The following is a 26,783-nucleotide window of genomic DNA, read 5'->3' on the forward strand; positions in this document are numbered from 1 at the left end:
AGGCTGACGACGGGGGGTACGGGCAGGTCTGGGTGGTGAGGGGCGGGGAGGGGTCTCGGGACAACTGACAGGGGACATGATAGGAGCAGACAAGGGACACGGGGCAACACTTACGGGACGCGGGGCAAGACTTACGGGACGCGGGGAGACGACAGCTGGACACGGGGGGACAACAGGACACGGGACATCTACGGGACACGGGGCCACATCAACAGGATACATGACTACATCAGCAGGACACGGGGCAACACTCACGGGACACGGGGAGACGACATCTACGGGACACGGGGAGACGACATCAGGACACTCGGGATTTCTGGGGACAGGGTCTGAGGACAAGACAGGACTGACGGGGACTTCTAGGATACGGACAAGACTAGACAAATAATCTGAAAAGGCTTTAGCAGCCAGGACAATTGGCATCTCCTTACGAGATGAGACAGACTGTACAAGAGTCTTTGCTGCAGAGTCGGCCGCGGCTCTCTCCTCCGCTCTCACGACTGCAGACTTGAATACGGCTCTCTTCTTTGCCGGCTCGGGCACGCCAGCGCTCCTCGCTGCTGGCTCGGGCACGCTCACCGCTGCTGGCTCGGGCACGCTCACCGCTGCTGGCTCGGGCACGCTCACCGCTGCTGGCTCGGGCACGCCCACCGCTGCTGGCTCGGGCACGCCCACCGCTGCTGGCTCGGGCACGCCAGCTCTCGACGCTGCTGGCTCGGGCACGCCAGCTCTCGACGCTGCTGGCTCGGGCACGCCAGCTCTCGACGCTGCTGGCACGGGCACGCCAGCTCTCGACGCTGCTGGCACGGGCACGCCAGCTCTCGACGCTGCTGGCACGGGCACGCCAGCTCTCGACGCTGCTGGCACGGGCACGCCAGCTCTCGACGCTGCTGGCACGGGCACGCCAGCTCTCGACGCTGCTGGCACGGGCATCCAGCATTGCCCCCTGTCCGCTGAGTTCCATTCTGGTCGGTTCATTCTGTCAGGGTTGCAAGGGAGGAACTCAAGTGCAGACAGGGATCGGGTACACACAGGATTTATTTGACAAAAAGGGGAAAACAAAAACCCACGAGGGGGAAAACAGGACTAGGGCAGATACAACAAATACTAAACAGGACTGATCAGACAAGATAAACAAAGACTCAAAACTAGAGAACACTAACTACAAATAACACTCACGGTTATACAGGGACTTCAGAGGTACAATCACAAGTGTAGAACACATAAGTAGTACAATCACAATGACAATGAACCGACGCAAGACAGAGCACACTAGGAGATCTAAATAGGGGTACTAATCAAGACACGACAGGTGTTACAGATAGGACAATCACGACACGACTAGGATAACAAGGGGGCGGGGCAAGGGAACGAGACAACACAAGCACATGGCCCAAAGACAAGGCCATGCGCTTGTACACAAAACATGGGTCTGTCATGATCCTGCCTCAAGACTAGGAAAAATCAAGGACACGAGGGCAGAATCATGACATGAGTTACAGTGTTGTTCCATTCATTTTTTAGACAGTTGCAGATAGTAGAAATTGTATATATTTTGGGAATGTAATTAATTCTATTGTCCTGTGTGTGTGAGGCTATGTGGTTCTGTCAGTGTGATGATGGACAATAGATCTTTAGTGGAGTACCACGTTTGTGATCTAAGCCATCATTGTCTTCTGATTGTAGTGTGCAGACTGGATAGTCTAGATGAGGTGATGCAATGGGTGAAATGTGTGTTCTATGGTCATGAACTTTTCATCAGTTTCATGTTCAGGCACGTGGAATTATTTTAACTACATTCATCCTCATGTACTGCAGTTTTAATCCAGATGTCACATGAAACGGAGTTCGGTTGGTCAGATCTGAATTACTGCTCCTGTTTCAGTGCAGTCTGAGTGTGTAACACCTGATGCTGCTCTTGCAGTAGAGCCCTCACAGTCTGTTGTATCATGAGCATTAGAGACCCCAGTTCTACTGGGGACATTTTCTAGATTAATTGGTGTTTTTATCACCCATGTCATCATGCATTTCAATGGACCAATGTCCATGGCTTTAGTTGCTGTTGCTCTCATTACAGTCAGATCTGTGGGCAGAAATGTGTTCACCTGTTTTGGTGTTGTCTGTTTGACAATTGATGTTTTATGGTGTTGTTCACACATGCAGATCTCTGTGGCACATAAAAACTTCTTGTATTTTACACCCCCCCTCTCATTATTTTTCAAGTCAATTTAAAGGATTAAAAGATCAAATGGTGTTTTGTGGCTGCATACAAGTGTGGCTTTGTGTCTCCAAACAATGGAAAGGACTATTGTTATGTAAATTTGGTCCTGTTGCTGTAACATGTAATAGCCTCTAAGAGCGAGTGTGAGGTGAGATCTGGCTCAAAATACTTCCATAAAATGTTTTTATTATTACAAGATTACTTGCAAATTCAGAGTTTCCATTTCCAAATAATGTTAGCCATTCTCTCTGATCAGATCAAATTTTTAGTTGGTGCTCCTCAGTGAAGGATGAATTGGTTTGTTATCGCTTGTGCCACACTATTGAAATTAAATCACACTTCCTCCCTTTTGGCACTGTGAAGCAAATCAATCTGCCACACGGTTTAAGTTCTCACATGTGAGGAGAGCATTTTCATGAAGACATTTATGAAATCACACTGTGGCCACATGGCTATTCTATGCTCCTCTACATGGTTTAACTGCAGCTATACAGAAAATAGCAGAGTGTACCACTCAGGAGACAAACAAATTCAACACGGACACACATGCAACTTGAAATTGCGATGCAATTCCAGTATTAAAGTTATTCCAATTTTACACAAGACACATGGTCTAGAATGCATGTAGCATCTACAACCTTTAACCTAAATGTTTACACACTTACAGTAAAGCAGTCATGTGTTTTTTAAAGAATAAACTAAACTAAGCTATGTGTACATTTAGTAGCACTAACAACTATAATGTGTTTTCTATGCTCACAATGTTCAGCGCAATTATACATTTGAAAATGCAAGCAGGATTATTGAAATTTGGATGTTTCCATATTAAACTCATTGCTATTAAACTGCTAACCCACTAGTAAGTGAAGTCAGTAGCTGAAGGCCTTGCATTAACAATGCAGTCAACTCACCAAGAGTGTTACCAGAGGTAGACTTGTTACATGTCAACCCCGGATCTTTTCCTTTAGAAAGTGATATCCTACGTTTCTGAAAATAAGGTGGAGGTCTACCCTTCCCAGTGGCCAGCATTTTTCCTCTGTATGGCCTATTTTCTGACAAGAAGAACAAAACCTGCTATCTTTGCCACAGGTTTGTTTGCTGTGTTCTCCTGAAGTTTGAGGATTTTTATGAATCTCTAATGCTTTCTTTACACCTTGCGCACTGGTCCACGACTCTGTGCTATTATGGTGCTGCATCTCCTTAAGAACTGAAATCGGCACACTATCTTGAGCAGTGGCACAGGCTTCCTCTGAACTAAAAGTTCTAGATTCATCACAGCAAGTCACCTCCTCCAAGAAGTGGACATGCTTTTCAGCCCCATTGCTTTTAGAATAATTCCCTTCTGTCATCCACTGTGCAGATGCAATGGTTTGGGGCTTTGATTTCCATCTGTTTTCTATCCTTGAACCCCAATCTACAATCGCTCTGAATGTGTTTTCGGCTGAATCTGCTCCGTTTAACAAAGCATTTTGGACTGGAGTGCCAGCATTGTTCTTTATGAGTTGTAACAATGGTTCGTGATCACGGCTTGCATTTTCTAGACCGGAATATTCTTTGTATGTTGTCCACAGACGTTCGGCGAATGTTTCAAACGGTTCATTGCTTTCCTGCTCAATTTGTAGTATCCTGCTCCAATCTGCGCTTGTTGGACCCCTTATATCTAGCAATGCCTGTTTTAATTGTTCAAAGATACTTTCGTCAGTTTCGTTATTGTTTCGCTTGATTATGTCTCCAGATTTCATTTGAGGGGTTAATTTAGATCGGAGTTCTTCAGGAATGGTTAAGAGTGCGATTTGCCATACATCCCTAGTTTCCAATTCATACACTGTGGCTTGTAGCATCAGTGTTTCCCAATAGGGTTGGAATGGCCCTCTTCTGGGCATCATTCCCACAATCTGTTTGTGTGTTGTACACTCTTCGCATGTTAATGGGCGGCTAATCGTGGTTATTTCATCGTTTGTATTTGTTATGGTTTTGAGTACAGCAATTTTAACAGATTTGGAGGGTTTTTCGCTGGATTTTGCTCTGGTTTTAATCGGACTTCGCTGATTTTGTTCTCCGTGTCTCTGAACGGGATCTCGGTTTCTCTGAGAATCTAATGCGGCAACATCGTCATCGTCACTATCGCTGTTTCTATCATAATCAAAGGTTTCATGCAGTGCCGCTTGCTTAACTGCAGCCACTGGGAAGCCTGCATTATTACAGCAGTCTTCAAGAGCTGATTTATAATTATTGCCGGTTTGGAGTTTCTTTTGAAGCTCTTCGAGTTTTCTTGACATCATCTCACTCTGTCTTGCCCAACCTTGTCTTTCGAATGTAAATGCCTCGACCTGTGCTCTTAGTTTTTGCAATTCTTCAGAGCGCCCTTTTTCAATTTCTTTGATGCTTGTTATTGTTCGTTTGTTTTCAGCTATCGTCTCGATGGCATTTTTACGAAGCAGGTAGACGATAGCAGTTGGGATATTCTTATATTTTGATTTAGATGCCAATTTTTTGCCCCTGGCCAAAAACCAAGCTACAATTTCGTTGTTTTTCCATTTAAGATTGAATCCTTTATCGTTTAAACTAAGTGTTTCTTTTATTTGTAATGCCTGAATTTCCATGATCTCCTGATCTACACTGTCACTGTATTGTCCCTGAAAAGCCATGTTTCCCGGTTAATTCTCCCCCCACCGGATTTCTACGGTCTCCGGTCTAACAATGGGTATGTCGACCCGTTCTAAAAATGTGTCTGTATGTGAAATGCAAAAAGCTTTCCCTCAACACTTCTAATAAGAAAAATGAATGAACTTACCACAGCAGTTGTAGACAGGGAAGAAGCTCAAACCTTATATCTTCAGAGAGAATCAATTTGAAATTAGCGCTGGAAAGACGTCACTCGCATAATTAGGGAAATCACGTCGGCGGGGTCACCACTTTGTAAGGTCCAGACACTCGGCCCAAGTAAGGTATCCGGTGCTGGATGAAGGTTCCCTGCGTGTTCTGTCTTTCAGCGCGTAGAGTTATTCATTTTAGGTTAAACTCAAATCTGACTCCATTTTAGTATGACCTCGAATTTAGGTTGAAATGCAAATTGGTTGTATGCCTTTTTAATTAATATTCTTCTGACATTTGATTATTCTAGTTAACTCTATTTTTATATTAACTCATTCATTCGGGTGCTCATGTTGCTAACAAGGATACAACGTAATCTACTAGTCAATAATTACAGAGTAAGACAGAATAGAATCAAAATGTAACAATTTATTTATAGTCAGGTAGATATGTATTTTGCCAATTACATATCCAATTGAAACAACATCAAATCATATCAATACAAAACATCAAATTCTCAAAGATTAATATAAAAGTAAAATAAGCATACCTGACCTAAGAAAATACATAGTATGAAGTGAAGAGACACACAACACACTACAGGCTTTCTGGCTACAGAAATCGCCCTGATCCTTTTGCTGCAATCCTTTAAATACCTCAGACCAAGACAAACATCCCCCGAGATGAAGACAGAAACTAACAATTGGAATTGGCATTAACTCAGGTCCCAAGGAAAGGACACTCCCATCACAGTAATCAAGATATCTCTTGACTCTTCAGATCTATCTTCTAATCTACTTTTGTAAGATTGAGACCATTGTACCAGTTGCACTGAGACATTTCCAATGATACTATACATGAGTGTTAGATCACTTGCATGGATATTTTCATGTAATCATTTTGAGCAGACTGAGTAGAAGGAAGAATGGGTGAAAGGATTTATAATGAAACAAATGGCCAGAAAGGGAGGAGGTCTCCTGCTCCTCCACTCTGTGGGGTGTCTCGAAGATGCTCGTGTATGTTTGTATTGTCTGTTTCTCAGGAGATCAAAGTATCTCAGGTTCTTTCGTCCTTACAATACTTTACTATCAAAGTTATTTAAAATTATCAGGATGAATTTGTTCTGACACAGTTTAACTATGAGTTCTTGTCATATTTTATTACCACCTTCTGAACTATAATCTGTGATAATCTGAAATGTTGAAGGTGTCTGAATACATTATGGTTTGACTGCATCTATTTAATAAATTAAGTTAACAAGCTAACATTATACATACTCTTTTGTTTTCTGTACCCAATATTTTAAAAATGTACAAATGCAATAAAAATATTGGTATTGATACTCAGTATCGGCAAGTAGCAAAAAAAATAAATAAAAGTATCGGTATCGGGCGAGTACTAGAAAAAGAGGTATCAGTGCATCTCTAGAATATAATTTATTCTTGAGATACTGAATTTTTAATTTTCCTAAGCTGTAAAATAAAAAAATAAAAACTCTTGAAATATTTAAGTTTGTGTACAATGAATCTAGAATTTTATTAAATTACAAAAAATATTTAAATATTCTGATATTCTATTTTTTTTAGATACACCTGTATATATCTATCTTTTATAAGGAATTTATATTATTGAAATTTTCCCATAATTTGCTTAGTGACATAGAAACAGTTCAGAGCACCGGTTATATCTCCTTCATTTACCTCATAAGTTTTTTTTTTTTTTTTTCTGATTCCTCATCTTAGGGTTGAATTGTGTTTTTGACATGAGGATGAGCTCGTGTCTCTCAGAGGTTTGCTATGCTGTGTGTTTTTGTCAAACACGCAGTCGCTTCCTGGTTACAGGGGGACTGCCGTGGAACATTTCCGGGAGTGATGGTCAGTGACTCGAGTTCGGTCGCGCAGGTCGCTGAAGGATCATGCTGATTCTCATCTCACGGTTATTATTTATGGCGGCGATGTGGCATGTGGCAAACGGGAAGGTAACGAACAGGTTTATATGTGTTGCTGACTACGCAATGTAATGATTCATTCTTATACTTTACATGACTTTCACAAGTGTGTTTTGATACGGATGAAAAGATTCTTCTGAAAAACACTAAACGAAAAAAAAAGAACTTATTCTCGGATTCTAAGAGTGTGTCGTAGAAATTAAAAATAAATTTATTTTAAGTTATGTTCTGTTCTTTTGCTTTTGGAGTTTCCAGCAGAGGCTGCGTGCTTGGCTGCTGTCTCAAATCTTAGTGCGCTGCTTACTGTTTTGATTGTCACGTGCATAGGCTACTTTAGTGCGCTTTCTACCTAGATCTAGTATGCTGCCTACGTTGAACATTGTGGGTGGTATAGTGACCTAATGTACTACACATCTTGACATCTTATATAGAAATTATAGACATCTTAAAACAGTGTATTGTATATTTAGCATTTTGGACAGCTATATATATATATATACCTATATATACGTATATACCTGCCTACCTATATGGCATTTTTAAATCATAATGTAACTGCCTATAAACAGCATTTTTAAGTGTTTCTGGCAAAACAAATTGAGCTGGTATTTCACAGCACATTTGGCCACAACATTGGAAAATCTAAGTGAGTCACCCACCCAAACTGCATTCTTTTGCGTCATGGTTATTTTAAAAAGTAACATGCTTAGATAACATTTTGAGCATATTGGCCACTAATGTACTTAGACTCTTTTGTTTGGTCTTCATCAAAACCAGCAAGCTTGTCTACCTAGGTGGTATTTTTGTGAACGTTGGTCTACATGATCGAGCATCCTGATATACTGCCTAGATAGCATTTCTGATTGTCTTTGGCTAACCAAAATGAGCTGGGCATTATAAGACCCTGTTGAAAAAACAGCATATGCTGTAAATTTGTTTGTCAAGATTAAATTTGTCCTGTTTCATTTAATCTATTCATAATCACTGACACGTGCGAGTGGAGAGGCTTTGAGGATGAGGGCGTTCTGGTGCAGGTTAACAGGTTAAGCAGGTCCTTAGTTGATCATGAGCTGATCTTTGCTTAGGAACAGCACCTGACCAGGACCAGCTTAAAGCAGCGGAAACCAGCAGTCATGCCGGAGACCCGGTTCGAGCCCCGCTCGGAGCGAGCCGTTGCTGCTGCTGCTCTCGTTCAGTTTCAGCCTCTGGATCTGATTCTGGATCATAAATAACTGGCTGAATCTGACTGTTAGCCATGGTTTGTTTTGGTTGGTTTTGTCCTCACGGTAATGTCACAGCTTCCACATGCTCTCAACACAAAAGCCTACTGGCGCTCGTGATTCTTTAGCTCCGCCCACACGTCACGCCTCCAGCCGCTCGTGTTTTTCTGGGAAAAATCGGTACAGACTATCTTTCTCTTATGAATATAATAAAACTAAAGACTTTTTGGAGTTATGAAGGATGCAGTACTACTCTATAGGTACTCAAGATTAACAGGATATTGAGTGAAAACGAGCATTTCACCCCCCCTTTAAACACCACTTACTTAGACTTGTCATAATGCGTATAAAGCCCACAGGCGGGGCCGGAAGTAAAAAATTCAATATCAAAAACGTAACCATACATGGTAGACTCAAAACCAGCTGCGGCTGTACTAAGCGATAGTATATGCTCATATAAACGCCAAAAGTTCATGGGGCACTAACCTTGTTTTGAGATAAATGCCTTTTATTCGTGATGTCTTTGCATAAGTACTTCATTACCCACAATCCTGAACAATCCCACAATCCTACAGTGATGCATCCGATTGGTGGAACTCGTGTAACTGTCTGGTTAAACCCCGCGAAGGTCCGTGAAGACTGAAGATCATTAATAAAAAAATTAATAAAAACCTGTGTTGTAGACTTATCAGTGCAATCATGATCTCCTTGGCTGCCATGATGGCTTTTTTTCAAGGAGGAAAACAAAAGTGTTCAAAGAGGTGAAAACCACTTCAGATAGGGTCATGTAACGGTAATTGAGTGAAGCGTGTCCGAGGGTCAGCTTGTGGGTTTCGAAGGGCCAGCATGAGGAACAAGACCTACAAAGTTATGGTGAGTTTTGCAGGGAGGTTGGTAACGTTAGTTAGCATTATCGTCCACTTTAGCTAGGCTACTGTAGCCTTCATATGGTATGAGTCATATCAAGCATTTTATAATGCCACTGTCAAAACAATATTTACCCTAGGCATACCGTTTTGTCCATTTACTGAACATTTGTGTAATGCCAACGACGTGTTGACGACTGAGCGGTGATTGCAGTCAGGTACAAAGCACTGCACCATTGCTGACGTTATCAGTAACCACTTTCACACACGCACACAATATAAAATACACAAAGATAAATATAAAAATCAATACACAGTACCTATATAAAACACTATTTATTTACACAATTAATACTGAAAGAACTGCTATTACTGCACATTCACTATATAAAATAAAATTAACTGGAGGAAAAAGTTCGCGCGGCCGTCCTCAGATTTGGAAGTCGCTCAAAAGGCTCGTTCGGGGTTGCGGCTTCAGTCGAATTCAGTGAGGCGCGGTGGTTTATGGGATGAGTAGGTCCTTCGCTTGGAAATGAAAATATGTACACAGTCTTGTACCTTTAACTTTTTTTGGATTTTCTCTTATTTTTTAATAAGATTTATTTTTAAAGGGGGGGTGAAATGCTTGTTGTCACTCAATATCCTGTTAATCTTGAGTACCTATAGAGTAGTACTGCATCCTTCATAACTCCAAAAAGTCTTTAGTTTTATTATATTCATAAGAGAAAGATAGTCTGTACCGATTTTTCCCGGAAAAACACGAGCGTCTGGAGGAGTGACGTGTGGGCGGAGCTAAAGAATCACAAGCGCCAGTAGGCTTTTGCGTTGAGAGCGTTTGGAAGCTGTGACAGCTGTGAAGGCTGAAACTGAACGAGAGCAGCAGCAGCAACGACTCGCTCCGAGCGGGGCTCGAACCCGGGTCTCCGCATGGGAGGCGGACGCACTAACAAGGAGGCAGAGATATTTGAAGCAGTTTTACTCACCGTATGCGGTTCCAAAACATGATCGTGACCCTTTTTCGTTGGGACTGCATTATCCTTAAGAAATAAACAATGTGCAAATCCGGCGTCAAACTGGGCCTTGTTTGTAAAACAAGCATCTTCAAAATGCAGGGAACAAACACAAACACTTGCACAACTCCGTTGATGCTCTGTAAAAATAAACTCCATCCACTGGTCCCTTAATGCTGTTTCTCTTTTGGTAATCTGTGCAGGGTTGTCTTGCCCTGGCAACCAAAAACACACTCCTTTTGTGACATTTCGCGACGCTCTCGCTCTGATCAGTGGATGAATGTCTGTGCTCAGCCTCTCAGTGCTGTGCTATACGGGAGCGCGCGCTCTTCCGGCAAAAGTGCCCTAGGACCCATATAAGGAAATTCCGCTCCATCTAACGTCACACAGAGCCATACTCGAAAAAAACTTTCCGAAACTTGTGACAAACCGGAAGGAGTATTTTTGGAACAAAAATACTCCTTCAAACGTACAACTTAATTTTTGAAACTTTGTCCATGTTTAGCATGGGAATCCAACTCTTTAACAGTGTAAAAAACTCAGTATGCATGAAATAGCATTTCACCCCCCCTTTAAGACGGATTTTTCCGAAAGTCAATGGGTGAAATAAATGGGAAATTTACTTCCGGCACCAAAGCTCCCTCGGGCTGTGGGCGGGACTGTGATGCTCTATATGTGAAACCCAGCATAATGCCAATCTATATGGCCTATTTTAGTGAAAAACCGAGTGACCTTCCTACCTAGATGGCATCATGAAGCATGATATACTACCTGCATGGACTGGCAGAACAAAGTCTGAAACAATCGACATGGGAATTTATTTTTTTATTATTTTTTTTAAGAATCTTTTTCCACTTCAAAGTTTTGTGGAATGAAAAAAATTCTGTGGATGTTCTTTGTGGAACCCTTGATGCCAATAGAAAATTTAAGAGTATAGGTATCTTAAACATTTTGGGTATGATGGGCATAGTAGGCGAAGTCTGTTCATCTACAGTGCCTTCATAGACAATATTATTGGACATAAGCATCTGGAAAAACCCAAGGAACCCTACAAATACCGCAGTTCTTGCCATCATAACCCAGTGAGCAGCATCTTTGGGTAACATAGGGTGATAAGCTGCCTACCGCAAGTGCTGTTCAGAAAGGAAGTATCCACTGTAATGTCAAATCATTTTCTAGCTACTTCTTGTGGTCTAGATTGAGAAGGTGGGGAGTTCACGTATATCACAGTTTAGAACACATCCGCGTACTTTACCAAATATCAAGTAGGAATGTAAATGAAGTCTTGTTAAACAGCCATGTTTCTGTCTCTTCAGTCTACTTTTTAAAAACTTACACCGCAGGTTCCACTTGCTCGGCTTGTTATAATTTCATGTACATGATCTACAAGTCATGGGAAAATAAACCTGCTTTGACTGAAAAATGTGCTGAAGCTCTGAAAAAAAAAAGAGCATGCAGTTCCTTAACTAATAAAAAGATTCATGCACAGATTACTGAATAATATTGATTAGGTTGCATGCATTTTGACAAGAAACACGTGTGTGCTTTTTGCATGCATGTGCACAAATGTGTTTGAGCTTTTAGGTGTAACCTAAAACCTTTTTAGTGAGGCTTTAACTCCGGTTTGGTTGGTTTACAAGGATGCTGATACAGTAAAGATAAGCACTCGGTCTCCGTATTTCAGTAAAGCGTACTGTTCATGTATATGTGGGTCGTTTCCCAGTAACACACCTCAGCAATTTCCTCTTAACATCTTCAGCGTTTGTCGTTTGTCTGAGAAGACGTCAGCGTCAGTGGTTTTAGAGGTGATACAGTCATTTTTCGTAACATCTAATCTGTTTGATTATCAGGATGTGGATTTCTCGCAGAAATTGTTTTCATCAGCTGAAATTTTGATTTGATGTTGACTTAAATGGTAGCCCTTTTAGCTCAAACGGTTTCTTTCGGCCAGTTATAAATGAGTCATCTGTCTGAACACACCACATTAATTGAGTGTGTCATTCAGTTGCGACAGATCTTAAATCATTCTGTGCATTTTGGTCTGTGGCAAAAAGCGCAATCCTCTGGCAACTTCCTTTTTTAGATGCAGAGATCAGTAATAGTGCTGACAATCTGTGAGCGATCTTGCTGAATCCACCTTTAACCATGTGAGGGTTCACACTGGGAAATCGTGGGAAATACTAGTCCTTTAAAATGTGATTTGTAATGATTTCTCATTATTTCTCATCTCATCTTACATCGATTCTGAGGTTTAATGTGAGCTGGATATGGTTTGTAAAATTTGGTTTGGTGGATATCAAACAATCTGGAAAAATAAAAAGTATAAATTCGCAATTGAGACTTTTTTTCTCAAGATTGGATGAAATAAACTAGCAATTTAGATTATGTATATCTTTTTATAAACCCGTAATTGGAAAAATATAAACTTTTGTGAGTTTATATCCCACAATTCTTACTCACAATGGTGAGTTTGTTGCATAAAAACACTGAGTCAGAATTGCGTGGTCAAAATTTTGAGATATAGTTGAAAGTACCTTCTTTTTACTTTTTCTTCAGTAGCAGAAGTGTGCTTCCATACAAATATGATATTCATATTAAGAAATATCACAAATGACCACTTGGTAAATTTGATTTGTGGGAGGTTTTGAAATCAAATTTGAAGCTGGACTTTTTACAAAAGTCCCTTTGCTTTTCCTCTGAACAGCTTGTCTGGTTTCCCGATCTGATGACTTTCCCAGTCATTGCTGTTTTTTCCTCACCAATTTGCACGTTATCATTTAGCTGGCCGGTCATTTCCTTCTGATTTCACTTCTGCTTTTGATCTCCTCTGCATACCCAACATTCATTTGGGGTTCTGCATGGACACCTACTGCACTCGTACACCACAATCTGCAGAGTCTCAATGCAAGCAAATCTGTCAGGACAGACCCAGTTTAGTGGTCAGAACTTGCATCATTTAAAAAAAAAAAAATATTTTCATCTTTGCCACTCGTCTCTATTGCCCTTGGCCCATTTTGGCCATTCGTAGCGGTCCACGGCACTTTCCACTGCAAAAATAACATGCGTGTGTGGTTGACCTCATAACTGTGTAGGCTAAAGGAAAGTAGAATATAAAGTCATTTACTTCAGTCTGTCATTTCCAAATCCTACTGACCAGCGTGACAATGTCATATTCTGTCAATGTCAGATTTCTCAGATCAGTAAATACTGTGCCAACATCTAAACTATAAATGTCCCGTTTCCTTTCAGTAAATTGTGATGTTTATTCATATCTACATTTACATCAGCAACAGCACGGAAATCCCCATATTAGTCAAATACAAATGATATCAAAGATTTGAATGTTTAAAATTAATAGTTATCCTTCCAGTGGTGAGTCTTGTTTTTTGATATCAGCTAGTGGTTAATATTATGCTAAGATTTATAAAATTTATATGATTTTTAGTGCTGTCAAACAATTAATCACGATTAATCGCATCCAAGATATTTTTTTTGTTTACATAATATATGTCTGTGTGCTGTGTATATTTATTATGCATAAATACACACAAATGCATGTGTATATATATATATATATATATATATATATATATATATATATATATATATATATATATATATATATATATATATATAGGAATATTTTTACGTTTATATATTAAATATATTTATATATGATATAATTTATATAAATATAGATATATACGTGTAAATATTTTCAAAACATATGCTGTATGTGTGTCATTTAGCTGAAAACCGAACCTGAAAATAAAACGAAATTAAGGTAGTTTAAGTTCTTCGGGAAATGAGCCACCTCTCAATATTTTAGCAAAACCTTTTTACATCACCAAAAATGTTTTTCATTCATTTATAAAGTAGATTCTTGCTGACACAAAAGATTGTTCATGTTAATTTGCGAAGCGGGTAAAATGATCATGATCAAAATGACTAAATATCAGTCAAATACTCGGCTTGGCTGATATCAGTTTGTCACTTGTTAATGAGCTAATCTGAAATTACCACATCTGCATTTCCAGGTATGTTTTTCATGTCAGTTAACCTTGTGCAAAGGCCAAGTAAACTGTCCCACGCTAAATGATCTAGTACCAGTATTAGCATCCTTTGGAAAAGACTCACAGAGAAGACGTATATTGTGACTATGAGGAAGTGGTGGGCAGTGTTACAGTCACAAGACAAGAATCAGTTCCTGATAGTCCAGGGAAAATATCAGTAATATTTTTGTCTTTTCCCCTTTGTTTTCATAGACACCTCTGCCATATGAATCAGCTGGAACATGTAATAATGCATCCTCCGAATATTACGTCAAACAGCAGAAACTGTGCTGCAGTAGATGCAAACCAGGTAGGTCATAAAGCACAGATAGCGTACAGTAGGAGAGAATGTAAACAGTTGTGTTGTAATCTACAAGCAAATATCACTGTTTTTGTGACATTTTGGCCAGTTGCATAAACTACTTCAAGACTGGTCATAACTTTTTTTTAATTCAGTTTCATAAAATAGTATACTGGTCTAATTGAAATCTGAAATGACTGATTACTACTTGGTTAACTGCTAATTAAGCATGGAATAAACTACACAATTTTTGCCCCAATTTTCCTCCGAGCAGATTTGAGTTAACAGATTTTCATAGAAAATCGCGTAGTGTATGATGGTCACAGACTCAGATTTTTAGCTTCAGACTGTAGCTCCACCCAGTCGGAGGAGATCAAACATGTTTGATATTTTAAGCCAATTTTAGAACTCATATTGTCTTCATTTGTCAATCGTCACGTTTCTGTGTGGCCAGTTTTTCTCTGTCACTATTTACAATGTTGGTAAGTGTATGAAGGCTAGTGTTTTAAAAATCTGTTCAGATTTTAAAAGTCGTGTAGTGTATTCCAGCTTTTAGTCAAACTAGTTCTTAAAGCCCTGAACACACTGCACAATGTTCACTGGTACAATCCACGTTTACTGACCAACCAATAAAACTGCAACATGAAATCAACGTGTCGTGGCGCTAAAACATAAAACTCTTATGTTCTCTTAAGTTCTTATGCCTTCCTCTTTCGCCGCTTCCACTTTTGTCGGCACACATAAAAAATACATCAGCTAAAATGTGATTAACATGCTTTTTCTGTACTACTAGCACACGCTGATAATGCTTTATTTTTCTATAGTAACGTGTTGTAGCGTATGAGTCAATAGATGTCATGATCGTACAGTCTACACACGTCGTAGCCAAGTTTATTAGATCCATGTCACATATTCAGGATTGCTAAAATCATGCAGTGTGTTTTGGGCTTGAGATACAGTCTTAACATTGTCACTAATTCATAACAAAAAAGTATTTATATTTACTCTAGGGACTCACCTGGTGACTAAGTGCACTAGTAATTCGGACACCATCTGTGAACCCTGCCAAGATGGAAATTACGCAGAAACAATTAACCATTTTCCCAACTGTTTCTCTTGTCGAAAGTGTAAAGATGGTGAGTTGACTATTTTAATAAAACACCCCACTGTCAAAAAGGCTTGTTTCATTAGTAATCTGGAATTGGTGTACATCTAAGGGTGTTTTCACATATAGTTTGTTTTAAAGGAATCAAACCCAGCTCACTTAAAGGGTTAATTCATCCAAAAAATACAATTCTGTCATCAGTTACCCTCAAATAGTTCCAAACCCATTCTTTGAGATATTAAGATATTTTTGATTAAATCCGAGAGCTTTCTGGCCCTCCATAGACAGCAACACAACTATCATGTTCAAGGTCCATAGGTAGTACATTCTTAATCCTTAGTCCAAAATGTGACATCAGTTGTTCAACCGTAATTTTATGAAGTTACGAGAAAACTTTGTCTGCAAAGAAATAAAAAAATAACAACTTATTCAACAATTTCTTCTTAATTTTATCAATGTTCTTACTGAGTTTCTGTACCTTGAACTTGGTAGTTGTGTTGCTGTGTTTCAAAGATGAACAAAGGTCTTAAGTGTTTGGAATGACATGAGGTGAGTAATGACAGAAATGTTTAACTATCCCTTTAAGGGAACTAGAAAAGGAACCAGATGAAAGTGAACTTGTTTTGAAATTATGTTATGTGCACAAATTTTCTCCACACAAAGGAATTTTGTGGGATTATTCTAATATTTTAATCTGAAACAAATCGTTTTATATATAATATATAATGTTTTTTAAACTCTTTTGTTTTGTTCCTCTGTTTACACATCCCCTTACACATTTTGATATGATCTGTTTGACAATATTCAATGAAAGAGAGCATGGAAACTCCTTGAAAAAAAAATTTATATTGTATTTCTAATAAAATTTAGACTTTGCCTAGATTTGATGTCCATGTTTCATTACCCCCATTATTAAATAATTTAAAGGGATAGTTCACCCAAAAATAAATATTAAACTATAATTTACTCACCCTCTAACCCTCCTTTACAGTTACAAAGTCACTCGTTGAGTTACAGTATATTAAACAATGTCCTGGCTCTTCCCAGCTTTATAATGGCAGTGAATGGCTGTTGATATTTAGTAGTACAATAAAAAAGTCATCTATCATAAAATGTGCATCACACATGGTTCCGGTTCATAAAGGCCTACTTAAGTGAAACACAGCATTTGTGTAAGAAAAATATCTATATTTAAAACTTTATAAACTGTCATCCCTAGTTTCTAGTAACTGTCATACGAGCATTCATGAGAGAGCGAGGGATAACGTAGGGGAATACGGTGACAAATGCAGAAGTGATTAACATGGAAGCACAGAGGAGAGAGCAAAACAAAGTCTCAAATTAGAAGTACAAAATGAGGATTTGTAATGTTTCCGTTGCTGTAAACAAAACTTAGTTCTCTCATATTAGGTTTAAGTCATGGCATAATGGTTAGAGAGTTGGTTGCGAGGTTAAGTCTCGGGCCGGCAGAAATTGTAGGTGGGGGAGTGAATGTACAGCACTCTCTCCACCTTCAATACCAGGACTGAGGTGCTCTTGAGCAAGGTATCGAACCCCCAACTGCTCACCGGGCGCCACAGCATAAATGGCTGCCCACTGCTCCGGGTGTGTGTTCACAATGTGTGTGTGTGTGTGTGTGTGTGTGTGTTCGTGTTCAATGATGTATGTGTGCACTTTGGATGGGTGTAATGTAGAGCAGAAATTCTGGGTCACCATACTTGGCTGTATGGCACATCACTTTCACTTTATTTATTTTTTTTCACTGGAGCTTATGCTGAGACAATGCCCTACATCATCCGCTAGAACACCACTCTCTCATGAATGCGACAGTTAGCAAAGATAGAAATTACGGTTTCTAATGTTTTAAATATAGATCTTTCTTAAAAAAATGCATCAGTTTGGTTCAGGAGGCTTTTATTCTAACCCGTGGAGCACTTTTTCTGATGGATGGATGCACTTTATTGGACTTCAAAATCTCAACACCCATTCACTGCCATTATAAAGTTTGGAAGAGCCAGGACATTTTTTTATGTTGCTCTGATTGCATTTGTCTGAAAGAAGAAAGTCATATACGATGACTTGAGGGTGAGTACGGTTCGCTTTTGGGTCCTTTTAGGGGATCTGAAATCACCCGGTTTGGTTGGTTCACAATTACAACATGAACCAAGCTCTGTTTAAAGGGATCAAATGAACTAGGTTTGAAAACACCCTAAAAGAAATAGCTCATCCCAAATTCTTCTGGCCTTCCAAACCCTTATGAATTTCTTTTTTTGGTAAACCACAAAATGAGAGCATCTCACTTTTCTGCTCAATGAAAGTGAATGGTGAGCAGAGGCTTTCAAGCTAAAATGACTTAAATCTTTGGCTATTCCTCACACAAAGCTACAGTAAATGATGACAGAATCTGTATTTTTGGATGAACTATTTCTTTAAGCAAAACATTAAATATAAATTGACATATTAAGTGTAAACGACATGCTGATTTCCACAATTTATTAATTTGAGGACCGTTTACCATATAGTTTTATATCGCTTATGAATTTACAGGAATGCTTTACAATAACGTCCCATTAATTCAATAATAATGAACTGTACTTTTTTACAGTATTTATTAATCTTTGTTAGCTTATAAAAAAAACAATTGTTCTTTGTTAGTTTAGTTTAAATAAGGTCTATTAAATAATATTGACTTTAATATTGCATTTTGCTGAAATTAATATTTACTTTCATAAATGCTTCAGAAGTGTTTGTCATTCTTAGTTCATGTTACCTAATATAATAAACTAATTTTAACAAATGGGACCTTATAGTTAAATGTTACCGAATTTTCTTGTATTATTATAATATAATTTTTTTTTAATTAAATATCTAACGGACTTGCTGTTAATTTCTTCTGGTTAGGGAAAGGACTGATTTATGGCAGATACTGCTCTGCTGATACCAACGCTGTTTGCATTTGCAAGCCTGGAATGTACTGTTCTAAACTTAATTATGAAGAAGAATGTGAGGAATGTAAAAAATATAGACCCTGCAAACCGGGTGAATATGTCGCCGATCAAGGTAAGAGGCAAAATGATCTAGCTATTGTACACAAACACTATCATGTGTGTAGTCAGAACTGGAGTTGTGTAGCCTTTAGTCTATGTCTGTTAGCTCTAAACTCACCAACACAAGTAAAAGTTGATGAAATTCACTTTTAACACATTCACATTCACAAAAAAAAAAAAATAATAATTTAATAATAATACATATATATACATATATATATGGAGAGAGAGAGAGAGATTTTTGTCCAATAACATGCTCTAGTTTTCAAATGCCCTTGCCCTCAATATCTACATCCTTTAAAACCACAAGTAAGAAATGAGTTCCAGTTCTTGGCTATTTAAACTAGCATTTTAATTGGGAAATAAGTCAATTTATCCAGTCAAATACGTAAAGTCATTTGTTGCATTATTTGAACATTTGTGTTAATAGGCTAGTGTCATGTGTTATCATCATTTTGCTGTGTTTGTGAATGCAGGCTCACCTAGATCTGATGTCAAGTGTGCATCGTGTCCACCTGGAAAGTTTTCAAACCACAGTAATGCTGAGCAGTGTGAACCACACACAGAGTAAGATGCAAACGGAAATAAAAACTCACTACTTACAAATACACACGCATGCATATGGCTTATTTGTCTTTTCTCTGTTAGATGTGAAGGCAGGTCAGTTTTAAGACTTGGCAACTCTACAACTGACACAGTGTGTGAGATGACGTCACCACCACCAACAACAACAACAACAACGACGGCTCCTCTTCGGAGTTCATCCAAGCATCCTCAGCCAAAACAACAGCATGAATTATCGAATCAAACAAAGGAACCACAGCACATAGATACAACCTTCACCACATCTCTGTCTCCACCGAGCAGCGTGGCACCAAGCACATTAACAATACCCAATGAAATTCGGCCCCCTGACACAAAAGACATGATCTACTACTTTGGTAAATATGAGGCCATGTCAAGTTCATCTAGTAACATTAATAGAATGTTCGTTCAAATAAACATTTTTAAATGTTCCTAGTTGTTTCAGAACGTTCAGAAAACATTCAAAAGTAAAATTTCCAGAATGTTTGTAAAATGATCAAGTGGAATGTTCCCTAAATGTTCATAAATGACATTTTTAAAACATTTTAAAAAGTTAAAGTTTTGACTTTTTAGAGAACATTCAGAAATTCTGATAACTCACTTGGCAATGTTAGCAGAATGTTTTTAGAACATGTTTTTGTTAGCTGGATTTATATCATTCGCAAAGAGTATTTTTACCACAATTTGCAGTACCCCAATTCTGAACAATCACGGATAATGTAATTTTTCATCTGTAATTGTGCTGATAAACATGATTATAAAAAAATAAAAAAAAGATGAAATAACGCTGAATGATAGCTTTGACAACAGTGTAATAACATTGTAGCTCACAGCAGGTCTTTTTTAAAGATTTGGGAGTTATCGTTAAAAAATGAGACTTTTGTTTCATTTCCAGAACCAGACTATTGCACAATATGATAGTATTTAAATTTACTCCATGGAGATTCTTTAAAGAATAGTATAATAGAACCATATTCATAAAACATGGTACTTTTGTAAGTGAACCATTAATCTATGTTATGAGTTTGTTATTCATATATCTGCCAACGAGTGACTTTGTGATGCTTTGCTTGTTCATTGTTTGAATTGTTTCACATTTCCTTCCTCCCTTGCTATCGCTGTTGACCTTTCTTCTCTGATTCTGTCTTTTTCTCTGCTCTCTCCAGTCATTGTTGCTTGCGTGCTGGTTTTGCTGACGTTGCTGGCAGTGATGGTGATTATCGCTTGCAAGTTACGAAAGAGGAACGGTACTGTGGCATTTTCATTTCAAATTTCAGAAAATTGATTTCGGTTGCTGAGTTAAACGTTATCAGCACTTTAGATTCAGATTAGCTTCTCTTGTAATCAGCATCATTAATTATGTGAAATAAACGGCTTAGGTGACAACTTTTCACTTCTTTCCTCCTGCAGGTTTACAAAGGTATCATATCACAGATGCCAACAAGGTAGGCTTTCAAGTTCGTATGGCTTATTAAGTACTGCATTCAATAAAAATTGCGGTCACACCTTATTTTAAGGTTCAGTTATAGCTATTAACAAACTAACTATTAACTATGAATTTTGCCTCAATAAACTCCTTATGTGCTGCTTATTAATAGTTAGTAAGGTACTTATTAAGGTAGTTTAGAAACTGGTAGATTTAGGGATGTAGAATATAGTCCTGGAAAATATGTGCTTTATAAGCACTAATAAATTAATACTAAGCATGTTAATAAACTAGTCCATAGAGAGAATTGGTCCCTATACTTAAGTGTTACAAAAATGGCAAAATTAAGGTGTGACTGTTGGAAAAGAAATTGCTCCTTTGATTTACAGAAGTGATGTGAAGAATTAAGTAATCAGGAAGCTTTGCATCTCCAGTAGCACTGTTTTCCAGAACTGCAAATGACCTGAAGCTGAAGTGTCTTGAAGTACACACTTGATGACTGATTTTTAAGGAAGGACAGATTTAGGTTGTGAGTCAGACAACAGGGGCGGTGGGAGGGAGTCATGGTGTGATCTGCTACTAACAGTGAGCATGATGGACTTACGAACTCCAAAAACCAAAAGTCCCTCTCAACCTCTTCATGTACTTCACAACACTTCACACAATTTTGACTTAGATTTAGCATGCTGAATCTTTTTTGGCCCGTGTGAATACAAGGGATCTTTCAGCAAAATGAAAAGCTGTGGTTCGGAACTGATAAAAAATATGATCAACTTGCCTAATAATTATGCGTGCATAGAATACTAACATACTACTCCTACTGTTTCTGCTAAATATAGATGCATATCTAGTGTTCTTTCATAGACAGAAATAGCATACCATTCCTACTTATAAAGATATATTAAAAGTGTAATTCTTATTTTCTTCCATTTAAAGGAATAGCATACTAGTAAACTACTCTTACTATTTCAGAAAAGGTGGTATGCTAGTTTGCCATACTAAATCTATCTCCTCTAATACAAATTATGCAGCATATTGTACAACAGCTAATCCTTCAAACATTACTAATTTGTCACATGACCTCATTTCCACATTGCATGCATTTATCATCTAATGCGTTTTTGCATCAATTAATGTGGAAGAAGATCAGATTAAGCACATTGTCATTTCATCACTTTCCCATCTCGTGTTCTCTCTTCAGCTGGAGCAGGATGCCTCAGCGAGCAGCACGCCTGACTGTCAGCACCTGTTACCCATCGACAGGTGCCAGAAGGAGCCGTCCATGACTTCATCGGACAGCCAGAGTCAGCCAGACTCCGGTCACAGCAGCGCTGACTGGCTGGAGCGCACCAGCCAGGAGTCCATACCAGAGCAGCCATCTGTCTCCAGCCCCATGGTCAACCTCAGCATCACGGCCACCCTCACCTGCCAGCTGAACCCGACGACAGCGTGCTGCTCCATCCCTCTCAACACATCCGCACGGACACCCCATGTTGAAGCTCCGGTGCCGCTTTCTCAAGAAGAGGTCTGTATATCCTGCCAGCAAGAGGACGGTAAAGAAGCTCTGCAGTCAGTGCAGGAGAGCGGCTCGTGTGTCTTCTGATTGGACTGATCAAATATATATGTTTTAGAAATGCAATGCGATGTTAAACAGTAAAAAAAAAAAAAAAAGACATGCATTGCATTATTTCAAAAATAATTATATCACCTTAAAATAAAAATTGCTGGCTCTCCAAGATGTAGATGAGTTTGTTTGAAATGTAGCATTGCATCACTTGGCTCAGCATTGGATCCTGTGCAGTGAATGGGTGCCGTCAGAATGAGAGTCCAATTTGTGAGCAAGTGATGTCATAATATTTTTTTCCAAATGTGGCCCAATGAAAAACAAACTCATCTTTATCTTTAACGGCCTGATGAATTAATTTTCAGCATTTTTTTTTTATTTTGGGGTGAACTATTCCTTTAATGTGTAAGTCTGACATGTAAAACAGACTGATATGTAAGCTCACGTATTACTGAAGGGCTAATTGGTGTTTTTCTCCATCCTCCAAGAGCAGGTGGGTTGAAGGCAGATTTAGTTTTGTTTCAAATAAATTGCACATAATTGCTGGCACTTCTTAAAAAGTAATAATTTGCATTAGATTTTATGCCAAAAGTCTATTCACCAAACTCACCAAGTATGTTAAGTTGACAGTACTGATAACTGTTGGCCCTATTGACATATTGGTAGACCACTAATGCAAATTGTTTTTATTAGTGAACTTTTATTGTAAAGTGACATGATTACTATCTCTCTTCAGTAATTATCATTAACATTTGATAAGGACAAAGTTTTTACACCTCACTGATGAGACTAAATCAATGATATTTCCATATGCTGTATAGATATATGAAGCTAACGCCACCCAGTGGTTGTTAACTGGGCTCCATGTGTTCTCCTGTCATACTGTTTATCTTTTCATACTGTCATATCATTTATAGACTCACTGAATGTGTTTTGTGGGATTATGTGAGATGAATGAATGAGTACAGACTTATATTACTGCACAGGTTGTCCAACACTTTTAGATGTTATATATCTAAAAATATTGTATTTCTTATATATTATATCTGAAGATATTACAATGGACAATCAACATGTTGTATATATTAAATTGCCAAGTATATTTTCAAATGTTATGGTAGAATATGTATATACTTGTATTTTTTTTTTATGTTTTTCAACTTGTAAATTAATAGTTTTTTGTAAAAAATTTGTATATGCACTTTTATAAAGCACAGTTCTATTCACAATTGTCTATATTACATTTTTAATTATAGCTATTATTTTAGCATTACACCTCTTGTTCACCAAAGGATCCTCTGCAGTGAATGGGTGCCGTCAGAATGAGATTCCTTTTTGCCATGAATTGGCTTGATTTATGTATTTCCGTTTACAGAGATCTCATAAACTGACAGCTGTACAAACTACATTGTAATCAAGACCGAACTGTGGTTCTTGCCAGAACATTCATTATTTAGATGCTGTTGGTAGACCACCAGCACAAAGGCAGTTTAAGATTAAAGTATCTTTAATATGAGGCCGGAGGAAAGCCTCCAGCAGGGGATCAATACAGGTGTTAACCGACTTAAGGAATCACAGAAAAGTATCTCTTTAGGAGCTGATTAAATATTGATCATGCCCTCTTTGGCTGTTGTGAAGGTTGCAGTACTCCCACGTTTATATCGCACTCCTCTCTTGAGCGGTGGAGTGTGCTGCTTTCTTTTTCTGAGCATGGAACAAAGTCTTCAGTAAGCCACAGTCTGTTTGTTGTGGGATTGGTTCAGGAAACATGGTTTTCATTTGTAAATTATTAAGTGATTACTTGATTTATTCAGATTGAAAGTAGAAGATTTCATAAACACACACACGCACACACACACACACACACACACACACACACATATATATATATATATATATATATATATATATATATATATACATACACAGTACAGATCAAAAGTTTGGACACACTTTCTCAATCAAAGAGTTTTCTTTATTTTCATGACTATGAAAATTGTAGAGTCGCACTGAAGGCATCAAGGGCTATTTGACCAAGAAGGAGAGTGATGGGGTGCTGCGCCAGATGACCTGGCCTCCACAGTCACCGGACCTGAACCCAATCGAGATGGTTTAGGGGTAAGCTGGACCGCAGACTGAAGGCAAAAGGGCCAACAAGTGCTAAGCATCTCTCGGGGAACTCCTTCAAGACTGTTGAAAGACCATTTCAGGTGACTACCTCTTGAAGCTCATCAAGAGAAGCCAAGAGTGTGCAAAGCAGTAATCAAAGCAAAAGGTGGCTACTTTGAAGAACCTATACGACCGGGGAAGTCGTGGCCTAATGGTTAGAGGGTTGGACTCCCAATCGAAGGGTTGTGGGTTCTAGTCTTGGGCCGGACGGAATTGTGGGTGGGGGGAGTGCATGTATAGTTCTCTCTCCACCTTCAATCCCACGACTTAGGTGCCCTTGAGCAAGGCATCGAACCCCCAACTGCTCCCCGGGTGCCGCAGCATAAATGGCTGCCCACTGCTCCGGGTGTGTGCTCACAGTGTGTGTGTGTGTGTTCACTGCTCTTTGTGTGTGCATTTCGGATGGGTTAAATGCAGAGCACAAATTCTGAGTATGGGTCACCATACTTGGCTGAATGTCACTTCACTCACTATATTTTCAGCTGTTTCACACTTTTTTGTTATGTATATAATTCCATATATAATTCCACATGTGTTGATTCATAGTTTTGATGCCTTCAGTGTGAATCTACAATTTTCATAGTCATGAAAACTTTACTTTATATATATAGTTTTATATTGATTATTTTTCTCCACAGTTTTTATTTATTAATTTCCATTGGAAAAAAAAAACTACTTTTTTAATGTATACATTTTATTGTTTTGCCATTGTCCCAGATCCAGACTTTCAGAAGAATATAAAAATGAAAATATATATTTTTTTTTTTCAAGAAATTAGATAATAAAAATGAATACTGTGTCTATGAATAATTTTTATTTTGTGTATTGGGCATGGTAAAAAAAAAAAAAATATATATATATATATATATATATATATATATATATATATGTATGTATGTATGTATATATATATATATATATATTTGTCTTCCAGTTTTAAAGTATATAATAAAAAATACATAAATAATTTTGAAGACACCTGGTGCCACACTCTAATCAGCTAAATAACTCAAAACACCTGCAAAGCCTGTAAATGGTCTCTCAGTCTAGATCTGTAGGCTACACAATCATGGGGAAGACTGCTGACTAGACAGTTGTCCAAAAGACGACCATTGACACCTTGCACAAGGAGGGCAAGACACAAGGTCATTGGAAAAGAGGTCGGCTGTTCACAGAGCTCTGTGTCCAAGCACATTAATAGAGAGGTGAAGGGAAGGAAAAGATGTGGTAGAAAAAAAGTGTACAAGCAATAGGGATAACTGCACCCTGGAGAGGATTGTGAAATGAAAACCATTCAAAAATGTGGGGGAGATTCACAAAGAGTGGACTGCAGCTGGAGTCAGTGCTTCAAGAACCACTACACACAGACGTACGCAAGACATGGGTTTCAGCTGTCTTAGCCACTCTTTAACAACAGACAGCATCAGAAGCGTCTGGCTTCAAAAAGGACTGGATTGCTGCTGAGTGGTCCAAAGTTATGTTCTCTGATGAAAGTACATTTTGCATTTCCTTTGGAAATCAGGGTCCCAGAGTCTGGAGGAAGAGAGGAGAGGCACACAATTCACGTTGCTTGAGGTCCAGTGTAAAGTTTCTATAGTCAGTGATGGTTTGCAGTGCCATCTCATCTGCTGTTTTTTTCTAAGGTCCAAGGTCAACGCAGCCTTATACCAGGAAGTTTTAGAGCACTTCATGCTTCCTGCTGCAATTTGGCACCTGCACACAGTGCCAAAGCTAGCAGTACCTGGTTTAAGGACCATGGTATCCATGTTCTTGATTGATCAGCAAACTCACCTGACCTTAACACCACAGAAAATCTATGATTAACCATTTGGCAGCAATATATAAAGTATATGTGTGTGTATGTGTGTGTGTGTATATATACAGTACAGACCAAAAGTTTGGAAACATTACTATTTTTAATGTTCTTGAAAGAAGTTTCTTCTGCTCATCAAGCCTGCATTTATTTGATCAAAAATACAGGAAAAAACTGTAGTATTGTGAAATATTATTACAACTTAAAAGAATAGTTTTCTATTTGAATATACTTTAAAAAAAATATTCCTGTGATGCAAAGCTGAATTTTCAGCATCATTACTCAAGCCTTCAGTGTCACATGTAACATCCAGTCTATCACATGATCATTTAGAAATCATTCTAATATTCTGATTTATTATGAGTGTTGGAAACAGTTCTGCTGTCTAATATATTTGATGAATAAAAGGTTAAAAAGAAATGCATCTATTCAAATGATTCAAATTCTAATAATATATTTTCTTAACTATCACTTTTTATCAATTTAACACATCCGTGCTGAATAAAAGTATTTATTTAAAAGAAAGAAAAAAAAAATGACTAACCCCAAATTACTGACCAGTAGTGCATATTGTAATTACAAATAATTTATATTTTAAAAACATTTTATTCATCAAAGTATCCATAAAAAGTATCACATGTT

The 26,783-nt window shown here is 38.3% G+C and overlaps 1 protein-coding gene across 2 annotated transcripts; it reads left to right on the plus strand.

Moving 5' to 3' along the window:
- Positions 1-6,846: 6,846 nt before the first annotated feature.
- Positions 6,847-23,400, plus strand: LOC127968513 (tumor necrosis factor receptor superfamily member 5). Of its 2 annotated transcripts, none has more exons than XM_052569779.1 (9): positions 6,847-7,013; positions 14,345-14,441; positions 15,443-15,568; positions 18,439-18,597; positions 19,061-19,151; positions 19,233-19,525; positions 20,336-20,416; positions 20,580-20,614; positions 21,803-23,400. In XM_052569779.1, exons 1-9 carry the CDS (start codon positions 6,951-6,953, stop codon positions 22,196-22,198), a joined length of 1,341 nt encoding a protein of 446 aa, XP_052425739.1. In that variant the 5' UTR covers positions 6,847-6,950; the 3' UTR covers positions 22,199-23,400. The 2 variants fall into 2 exon arrangements, with proteins under 2 accessions (XP_052425739.1, XP_052425738.1); XM_052569778.1 differs by having other exon boundaries at positions 21,797-23,399.
- The last annotated feature ends 3,383 nt before the right edge of the window (positions 23,401-26,783 follow it).

Source organism: Carassius gibelio, chromosome B11 (assembly GCF_023724105.1).
Source record: "Carassius gibelio isolate Cgi1373 ecotype wild population from Czech Republic chromosome B11, carGib1.2-hapl.c, whole genome shotgun sequence".
Classification (NCBI taxonomy): Eukaryota; Metazoa; Chordata; class Actinopteri; order Cypriniformes; family Cyprinidae; genus Carassius; species Carassius gibelio.